General features: G+C 46.9%; 1 protein-coding gene and 1 non-coding gene across 6 annotated transcripts in view; both read left to right on the top strand.

Moving 5' to 3' along the window:
* CUNH16orf96 (chromosome unknown C16orf96 homolog) overlaps positions 1-10,480 on the top strand; it is a 50,877-nt gene that overhangs the window by 34,129 nt on the left and 6,268 nt on the right. For all 5 annotated transcript variants that reach the window (XM_023711328.1, XM_023711327.1, XM_023711326.1 and 2 more), the window contains exons 7-13: positions 1,423-1,497; positions 1,914-2,078; positions 4,291-4,409; positions 5,083-5,145; positions 8,312-8,404; positions 9,356-9,533; positions 9,714-9,816. In XM_023711328.1, the coding sequence (XP_023567096.1) occupies positions 1,423-1,497; positions 1,914-2,078; positions 4,291-4,409; positions 5,083-5,145; positions 8,312-8,404; positions 9,356-9,533; positions 9,714-9,816 (796 nt within the window). The remainder of the gene's footprint in view (positions 1-1,422; positions 1,498-1,913; positions 2,079-4,290; positions 4,410-5,082; positions 5,146-8,311; positions 8,405-9,355; positions 9,534-9,713; positions 9,817-10,480) is intronic.
* On the top strand, positions 3,672-3,778 carry LOC111815799. The gene has a single exon (XR_002820434.1). It is a non-coding gene; the product is annotated as a U6 spliceosomal RNA (small nuclear RNA).

Below are 10,480 nucleotides of genomic sequence, written 5' to 3'. Positions count from 1 at the left end.
GTGCTCTGGGTCCATTCAGGATTTGGTGGGCCCTGGGTCATCTCACTCACTTGCTGGGCTTGTGCCCTGGGTCTTTTCAGGATCCGGTGGCCCCAGGTCCTCTCACTCACTCGCCAGGCCTGTGCTTTGGGTCTATTCAGGATCCAGCGGGAAAATTCCTCTTCTAAACCCTGAGTAGGGCTTTAGAGAGCACTGAGACAGCAATTGAGACTGGGTGTGGTGGCACGTGCCTATAGTCCCAACTCTTGGGAGGCTGTAAACAGGTGATCACTATGAATCCGATCTTATAGTGAGACCCTGAACACCCTATAGAACCTTCCCTAAAAAATAAAAAAGTAAACAACAACAAAAGACAACATGTTTTCACACTGTCACCTCTCATATTCAACCTTGGGAACCTGGGATGGGAGAAGTGACTGTGATGGGGGTTTGCATTAATTACAGTTAGTTTCAAGCTTGAGTAACATAATGCCCCCAAATAAGTGACTTAAGCAAGGTATAAGTGCATTTCTCTTTCATAGTCAAGAAATTTTGATGGTCAGTCCAGAGCTGGCATGAAATGCAAACTCTTTTTCTTGTTTTCCTCTGTGATTTCTGTTCATAAAGTCACTCATGACTCAAGGTGCCTGATGGTACTCCAGTCATTAACTTCTATAACCAAACCAGTAGCGAAGAGGGTACAAAATGAACATTAAAGATATCCACCCACTTGCATTTATACCCCAGTGGTTACGCTGAGATATAAGAGAGGCTGTAATATGTAGTCTTGATTCTGGGCAGCTAAATCTATGAAAAAGTTGGGGGTTCTGTTCCTAAGGATAAGAGAAAGAAATATGGAGGAAGACGTGGAAGCCTGTTCATAGCTTTGAAGGAGAAGTGGCCCGAGCCTCTGCCAGTGTGGGGGCCCTCCCCAAGCAGAGTTGCTGCTGTTTCTCTCACTGGGGCTCTAGTGAATGGCTGGAAGGCAGCACTGATGGGGGAGCTGCTTCACTGTGGAGTTACGAGGATGGGGCATGAGTATGCAGGCCCCTGATGCATGGGCGCAGCGTATAGCATATGGTAAGTGCTCAGTCAGTGACAGACGACTGTTCTCACTGGGACCTCATTTCAGAGCAGATGAGGTAAACTGGCCTTAAAATCTAGGGAGCCAAATCTTTGGGTTTGGGCTTCCTCTGGGTCTGCCTCCTGTTGCAGGAAAGTTCTGATGTCACTTCCAAGGGGACTACTTGCCCCAAGACTATGTTCCTTCCCTTTTGCTCTGGGCACCTGGAGCCTGGGAGCCAGAGCCTTCTAATGTACCCACCTGCATTCTGCCCATCTTTCTGTAGTCCCCTCCCAGCACAGGACAAGGATGCAGGCAGGCAGTGGACACTCCTCAAGGTTGTGAGGATGGCTGCATGTTTTTGTTTCTTCTGTGTTTAGCTTCTCCAGGCTCAAGTCAGATCCCTGGAGCAGAACAAGGTGAATAAAAGCACCATGGAACAGGAGCTGAAAGAAGTGAGTAAATGGAGTGGCCTGTGCTTCCAGTCTCCCCCAGTCTGAGCCCCAGCCCTGCTGCCCAGGGAGGTGGAATCACCAGACAAATCCAGCAGTGAGCCTCCCCAAATCACCTCTCTTCATAGAGAGAGGAGAGGGTTCTTGAAATTTGTCCTGTTCACCCCTATTTTCAGCAACATTCCTTTATGTGAACTTAAAAACCAAGCACCGACTCCCCTGTCATAGGAAAACCTAAGCTTGGATCCCAGTTGTTTTTGAGTCAGTGTAGACAAGAAGATTGAACTTGTACCATGGCTAGACATCAGTGTCCCAAACTCGTAAAAAAAAAAAAAAAAAAAGACCCAAAGGATAGGATGTCTGCCAGCTTGTTCCTGCTTCTACCCCAGCAGCCCTGACCCTGGAACCCCTCTCTCTAGAAAGCTGACAGGAGCGCCCTGGCGAGCAAGGCCAACAGGGCTGACCTGGAGACAGTGGTGACCGAGCTGAACAGCATGATTCAGGGTATGCTCTTGAAGGTCTCAACCCATGAGGATGACTGGAAGAAGTCTGTAAAGCAGCTGAGGAAGGACATGGGTGCCAAGGTGTGTGCCCCTGTGTCAGTTATCTTTTGCTGCACAACAAATTATCCCTGAACTCAGCAGCTTCAAACAGCACATGCTGATTCCAGAGGCAGTAATTTGGGAGCAGCTAGCTGAGCTGGGTGGCTCAAGGTCTCTTATTTTTTAATGTGTTTGGTACAGGGTCTCACTACGCAGCTTGGACTCAGTGATCCTCCTGTTTTCAGCAATCCCAGCACTGAGATTAGAGGCATGCACCACCATGTCCAGTCTCAATGGCTGGCTCAGTGCTCCTAGGGGTGGGGTCAGTGCAGCATGTCATGTCAGGGATTGAACCCCAGTCTCTGCGCTTGCCTAAGTAGGCACTTAGTTCACTTAGCTATCTCACTGGCCCTTAGGGTCTCTTATAAGGTCACAGCAAAAGTATCATCTGGGGACTCCATCATCTGACTTGACTGGGACAAGAAGGACCACCTCAAAGATGGTACCCTTAGCCATGCATGGTAGTATATGTCTATAATCCTAGCTACTTGGGAGACTGAGGCAGGAGGATTGCAAGTTCAAAGTTAGCCTGAGAAACTTAATGAGACCCTGTCTCAAAATTTAAAAAAAATCTTAAAGGGTGAAGGATGTGGCAGAGTGGTAAAATGCTTGCTTAGCATGTGTGAAACCCTGGGTTCAACCCACAATTAATTAATTAATTAATTTTTATTTCCACGATTTTTTAAAAAAGAAGAAGACATCCTCACAAATTCAGTTCAGTCCACAAGTTACTCTTTCTCTAGGCCACTTGGATGGTAACATCCCCCAGAGTAAGGACCCAGGACAGCAAGAAAAAAAATCTGTTGATCTGGCTGGACATGGCCTTGCATGCCTGTAATCCCAGCACTTGGAAGGCTGAGGCAGGAGGGTTGCAGTAGAATTACATAGTAAGACCCTATCTCAGAAAACAAGAAAAAGGCCAGGCATGATGGTGCATGCCTATAATCCCAGCACTTGGGAAGCTGAAGTAGGAGAAACACCACAAGTTTGAGGCCTGCCTGTACTTCATAATGAGTTCAAGGCAAGCCTGAACTACATAATGAGATCCTGTCTCAAAAAACAAAAGAATGGGGCTGGTGAGATGGCTCAGTGGTCTAAAGCACCTACTTAGAACAAGCTTAGCAAAGCACAGGGACCACAGTTCAATCCCCCAGCACCACATGCCAGCCAGCCCTGCCCCCTGGTGGGCTGAGCTGGCCATACACACACACACACACACACACACACACACACACACACAAAATAAAAATTAAAAAAAAATTAAAAAAAACAAAAGAAAACCAGAAACAAACATATGAAGTGGAATTCAGCCGTGACATTGCTTGCTTTATAACACGTAGTATGAAGTACTGACGCACACTCCCACATGGATTAATGTTGAAGGTAGTATGCTGAGTGAAAGAGGCCACATACTGTATGATATTTATTTATTTATTTATTTATTTATTTATTTATTTATTTTGGTACTGGGAGTCAAACTCAGGGTCCCATGCCTGCCAGGCAGGCGCTTGTGCCATTGAGCTCCATCCCTGGCTGCATGATATTTATATGAAAAGTACAGAATAGAAAAATCCAGTGCTCGCTTCGGCAGCACATATACTAAAATTGGAACAATACAGAGAAGATTAGCATGGCTCCTGTGCAAGGATGACATGCAAATTCGTGAAGCGTTTCATATTTTTATTTGGTTTGAAACAGTCTCATTGCTACTTGCTTCTCTAATAAAATTATGGGGAAAAAGAAAATAATAAAGTATTTTACGCATACAAAAAAAAAATCCATAGAGGCAGAAATTTGATTAGTGAATCCCAGGGGCTAGGGATTTGGGGATATACCAGTGTTCTAAAATTGATTGCAATGTCATATAATTCTGTGAGTATACTGAAAGCAACTGAATCATTCACTTTATATACATGCTCCATAAGTAACAAAACAAAAAACCAGAAGGAATCCTTGTGGGGAGAGAAGATTCTTCTTTCTTCTTTCTTCTTCTTCTTTTCTTTTCTTTTTTTTTTTTTTTTCTTCAGAACTGGGGATTGAACTCAGGCCCTTGCGCTTGCCAGGGAAGCACTTATTCTACTGAGCCATCTCCCTGGCCCCTCACTGTCTTTGTTTCATTCTCCTATTATCTTTGTAACTTTGCAATATGAATGAATTGACTAGACTGTTTCTTCTTCCTTCCGGCCATTGACAGCTGGTACCCAGTGACCTGGATGCTCTGAAAAAAGAGGTGGCTGACATCTGGCAAGCAGTCAGGAAACTGATGATAGAGGGCTTCCGACTGGACCCAGACCGTGCTGCAGGCTTCAAGAGGTGACCACAGAGGTGGGGCCAGGGACAGGAGTGAAACTGAGAATACAGATGGTCTCACTTTGGCCTCCCGAAGTGGGTGGGAGCAGCCTTCATACAGCAAAAGAGGAAAGTGAGGCTCAGAGAAAGAAGAGATGTGCAGGCCACATGGGCCTGGGCAACTCCAGGGCCTGAACCAGGGCTCTTGACCCCCACCCACTCGGGCAGCCTGCCTGCCCTCACAGCTCACAGGGCCCACAGCCCAGAAGGGAGGACAGTCCTTTCTTTACCTTTCCCCTCCTTTCCGCTCCCTTTCCCCTCCCTTTCTTCCCTCTTTTTTCCCTTTCCCTTTGCCTTCCTTTTTGTGTTTTATTTTGTTTCAGTACGGCAACTGGGGATTGAGTCAGAGACCTTCCAATGAACTACATCCCACCCTTTTCATTTTTTTATTTTGAAACATGGTCTGGTTAGTCCGTTAAATTGCCCAGGCTGGGCCCAGATTTACTATCCTCGTGCTTCAGTTTCAGAGTGCTGGGATTACAGGCTTGTGCCGCCCTAGGAAGGCATGGTATGGGTTGGGGAGGAAAGCCACAGGAACCTGCGGACAGGACAACAGGGTCGGTAGAGCTGAGCCCAGAGCATCTGCAGCCTCCTCCTGCACTGTTGGCTGGCTGATCAAGGCTGACTTGTCTTTCAGGCAACTGTTTGAGCGAGTGAAGTGCATCTCCTGCGACCGGCAGGTGGAGATCATGACTGGCCCGTGAGTACCGCCAGGGGGCGCGTCCAGCCGCACAGCCAGGCTTTTGCGATTGGGTGGACCTAGGTGTCCGTGCGCCCATGGGCACTGCTGCACAGTCGTGCATATACAGTCCGTGTGCACTGTTCCACAGCTGTTGTGAGCAGTCTTATGTGTTGCAATACTAGACCCTGCTTTTCATGCCACCTCTGAGGGCACGCACAGATGAAGGAAGCATTGTCTATCACTGATCCTGTCTACCAGGGCTGTATACCAGGCATAGGTCAATAAACCAAACCAAAATAAAACCAGATAGAATCCTTGTGGGGAAAAGCAGATTTGGATGAAACCTGATCATATTTTAAATTTATTGAGAGCAAATTCATTTAGCATAGAAGAACTTTTTTTTTTTTCCCCCCAGAACCGGGGATTGAACTCAGGTCCTTGCACATGCCAGGGAAGTGCTTATTCTACTGAGCCACCTCCCCAGCCCCAGAACTTATTTAAAAGTGAACACTTTTATAGTGTTCTGCAGATGTCACCTCTGTTTAATTCCAGAGCCCTATTTAGTCTCCCTAGGAGGAAATCTCAACCCATTAGTGATCACTCCCCATTGCCAGCTCCCCTCCTGCCCTTGGCAGCCAAGAATCTGCCATCATTCTCTATGGATTTGTCTTTTCTGGATGATTCCTGTAATGGAATCATACAGTATATGGCCTTTTGAATCTGGCTTCCATTTAGCATATTTATTTGGTTCCTCTGTGCTGTAACATGATACTTTCTACAGCTAAATACTATTCTACTGTGTGAATAGAGAGCCAATTGGTTGATGGAAATTTGGATTGCCTCTATCTTTTAATTATCATACCTAGTGCAGCTATGCACATTCATGCATATTCAAACACCTGTTTTCAGTTCTTTCGGGTATAAAACTAAGAATGGAAGTACTGGGTTATATGGTAACTCTGTGGTTAGATTTTTTAGGAGCGGCTACATAATAATCTGTACTGAGTGCCAGACTTTGCAGGGCCTCTGCAGTGCTTGCCTAGCCGTAGGGCCCTTGCACCTCCTTCCTGTCAGCTCACAATTATGGAGGAGCTTCAACCAAGATTTTACTTTCGAAATGCAGCTATTTTCTGTATTATGTATAGTAGTAAAAAAGATGGAAACAATGCATGTGGTAACTGAGTTGTAGTTCATTCACATCAGGTAGTGTCAGCCAAGTTATATAAGAATGCCATCCAGTAGAAAGTTCTGCCATGATGTGGATGGTAGCATCTGGTCCAGTGCAGGAGGTACCTGAGACCTTGGACTGTCGAGCACTTGAAACATGGCTAATACATTTGGGATACAGATATTTAAATTTCATTTAAATTTAGTTAAGTGGCTGGGGAGATAGCTCAGTGGCTTAAGTGCCTGCCTGGCAAGTACAAGATCCTGAGTTCATGGGGCCAGGGAGATAGCTCAGTAGAATAAGCGCTTGTCTGGCAAGCGCAAGGGCCTGAGTTCAATCCCTGGTTCTGAAAAAAAAAAAAAAAAAAAAAATCCTGAGTTCAGTGCCCCAGTGAATAAATAAATAAATATAGTTAAGTGTAAATTGAAATAGCCACATTTGGCCAGTATATTTGTGACATATTGAATATCACAGCTATGGAAAAATATTTAATGATGAAAAAATGTTTGAAAACAAAACATGTTTGGAATAAATTAAATGAGAATATAAAGTAGTATGGGTGTGATTATTAAACCACTTCTTTTTTAAAAAATTTATTTTATTGTGTGTGTGTGTGTGTGTGTGTGGCCAGCTCAGCCCACCAGGGGGCGGGGCTGGCTGGCATGTGGTGCTGGGGGATTGAACCGCAGTCCCTGTGCTCTGCTAAGCTTGTTCCAAGTAGGTGCTTTAGACCACTGAGCCATCTCACCAGCACCAAGAGAAAGAGTCGGGATGGGGGCGCGAACCGGCGACCTCACACTCCGCAGCCCGGCGCCGAGACCGCCGCACCAGGTCGCCGCCTGGGTGTGATTATTGTTTCTTTTAAAAATTGCATAAACAGGGCTGGTGAGATGGCTCAGTGGTCTAAAACACCTACTTAGAACAAGCTTAGCAAAAGCACAGGGACCGCGGTTCAATCCCCCAGCACCACATGCCAGCCAGCCCCGCCCCCTGGTGGGCTGAGCTGGCCACACACACACAAAATAAATAAATAAATAAATATTTTTTTTTAAAAATTGCATAAACATAGTAGCCAGGTGTGGTGGCATATGCCTATAATCCCAGCACTCAGGAGACTGAGGCAGAAGGATTGCCATCTGTTTGAGGCCAGCCTGGGCCAGATGGTAAGTTCAAGGCCAGCCTAACTACAAGGTGGAACACTGATTCAAAAAAATTTACATAAACATAGAAAAATGCCAAAAGAACATATATAAAAATCTGTGTCAGATCTTTAGAGTGATTCTTGTAGTTTGTCATATATAAAGAACATACATTGTTGATTATTGTATGGATGGATAAATTTTTACATGTGTGCATACCTGAACTTCTGACATGTTTTTACCACCACTCAGATGGAGAGGCAGAGGAGTCCCAGCTCCTCAAGAAGCGCATATGGTTTTCTTCATTTTTATTTCCTTATGGAGGCAAAATACCCATGACATAAGTTTAGCTTTTTTTTTTTTTCGGAACCAGGGATTGAACTCAGGTCCTTGCACTTGCCAGGGAAGCACTTATTCCACTGAGCCATCTCCCCGTCCCCTAAGTTTAGCCATTTTTAAGGGGACAGTTTGGTGGCATTTAGTTCATTCACAGTGCTGTGCAACCACCACTCTCCTAGTAGAAGGAGAGCATTTTCATCGCCCAGAAGAAACCCCACACCCATTAAGCAAACTTCCCATCCTCCCTCTGTGCAGCCCTGGCAGCCACCAATCTACAACCTGTTTCTAGGATTTCAGTACTTTGAGTTTTACTTTTATAATTGGAATAGTTGTTTTTTTTTAGTCTTACCATGATTATTAGAGCTTCTCAAGCCCTCACACCGTGGCTCCATACTAGAGAAATGGCCACATTTGAGAGTGGGCTTACCCAAGTCTGCTCTTGCTTCTGCTGGGAAGGCTTCCCAGAAGATGTGGGAGCTGGAGCCCTCTGCTGGCCACTGTGCCTCCCACCACCCTGGCCTCTTCCTGTCCTCTGCAGACAGCTGATCACCATCCGCAGAGCCCACCTGCTGTCAAGGCTGCGGCCAGCCAGTGCCAACACCTATGAGTATCTACAGCGGCAGCATTTGAGGTGAGGGCCAAGAGCCAACACTGCACATCTCAGTCCCAGACACTGGCCACTGTCCTCAGGGGATCCCTCTGGGAGGTGGCTTGGGTGGAAGAGAAACTTAAGAGCTGACCATGATAGGGCCAGGGAGATAGTGCAAGTAGCACAAGCTGGTGGTGAGCACAAGATCTTGAGTTCAATTCCCAGTACAAAAAAAAAAATGAGCTGACTATAGATAGGGGACCTATTGTAGGCCAAAAATAATTAGATGGTTACAATGAGAGAGCTTCTCATTAAACCTTACAAGCCCATGTAAGCCAGGATTAGTACATCTGTCTTCTGGTGGAAAAGGAATGATCTGGTCTCCAATGGGACTCATTTTTGTGGCCAGGAAGGTGAAATGCCAAGAATTTTACCGTCCTGAGTCCATGCAGTTGAAAGTATATTCCATGGTCATTCAATGTCACAGTGGAAGAAGACTTAGATCTTATGTGACTGGCTCAAAGTCATGACTAAGAGGCAGAGTTGACATCCACACTTGCAGGTTTCTTCTACTTAGCTGGCTGTCTGGGTCCCAGCCCCATCCCTGACCTCCTGACATCCTTGGTTCCAGGGCTCTTTTCAGCACCCAGCACCATGGAACATGGGCCAGGGTTGGGGGATGAGCAGCTAAGTGTTAATCACAGTCATGCAAAGGGGAAGGACTTAGAGGCCTGTGCTAAGCTCAGGAAATCTAGAGTATGTGCTTGTTGACGTAGACCAGGATTCCGGGTGTGGTCTGGTCAGGGAAAGGCAGGTCTTACTTTACTCTTCTCCCCCAGCTGTGCATGTTGGCAACCACTCACTAGGCCCCAGGCCCTGTAGGCCATTGGGCCACCTACACCCTGCAATATTGGTCAGGCCTTGGGACCTGTCCTCGGATTCCTTTGAGGCAGAGGGGTCTCCAGGTGGCTGCTGATCCTCTGCCCTGCCCAGGGAACACCACCAGCTGCAGTTCCAGGATCTCAGCATCCCAGAGGAGCACTTCAAGCCCCAGGGCTCCTACCAGGACTGGGGTGATGGCCCTCGAAATGACCCCAACGTCAAGCTCAAGTCGTACAACCTGTCAACTCTCTATCCTTACGGGGACCCCCAAGTGATAGACTATGACACTGTGAGTCTGGCCTTGGCCACCTCCATGGAGGGTAGACATCAGCATGGTCAGAGGTGTGGGATTAGGCCTTGAGCTGTGGGTCTGTCTGGAAGGGTATGGTCTGGCTTCTGGGCCTCTCCATGAACTAGTGAGTGGGTTGTGGAGTAGAGACCTTAACATGGAACCCAGATCATCCAATAGGCTGAGGTGGACATCCTGGGAGTGGACGGGATCCTGTACAAAGGCCGAATGACCAGCCAGACTGGGACTCGACTCTTGGCCACCAAGGAGAAAGAGCCAGCAGGTAAGAAACATTGGACACTCCTGGAAAACCCTACCCTGGGTCCTTGCTGTGCTGGGAAGGGCGAAGGGTTAGGTGCAGGACTCAGGGCTGGTGCCATCCCTGACTGGGAATCCCTCATACAATATCTCACAATACCTGCCACCTGGAGACAGTGGGCTGCAGTGTGTTTATGAGGGGGCAAATTGTAAGCAATTAACAGAAGGCAAGAACCCACAGTTAGAAAGAGAGATAAACAGCTGACCTGCATGAAGGTTCTGGTAATGGGGCAGTTGGCCTGTGACAAGGGCATAGCCTACAGAGGGTGCTGGGCTACTGACAAGAGAGTCATGCCAAGGCCCACAGTCCATAGCAGAGGGACTGGATACTACTTTGATGAAAAGGGGAAAGGAGTTACTTGGTGAATGGATTAAGAGGATGGAGAGTGATCTAGGTGGAAGAGTGAGCAGGTACAAGGATTGTGCAATGGGCTGAAGCCAGGTACAGGTAGAACTTTGGGAGGATGAGCCCATCTGGGTACAGAGACTAGGGTGGATGATACAGAGATTTGTACAGGACATAGATCTCAGGATCTGGCTTTGGAACCCCAGGAATGTAGATTTCATCACAGAAGTTCCAAATATAGAAGGGATAGGCAACATATCCCTTTGGAGTGTTTTCTCTTCTT

This window comes from Octodon degus, unplaced genomic scaffold (genome assembly GCF_000260255.1).
Source record: "Octodon degus isolate 3935 unplaced genomic scaffold, OctDeg1.0 scaffold00021, whole genome shotgun sequence".
In the NCBI taxonomy this organism is placed as follows: Eukaryota; Metazoa; Chordata; class Mammalia; order Rodentia; family Octodontidae; genus Octodon; species Octodon degus.
The sequence above is the reverse complement of the archived record's forward strand: the minus strand, read 5'-3'. Positions and strand labels throughout refer to the sequence as shown.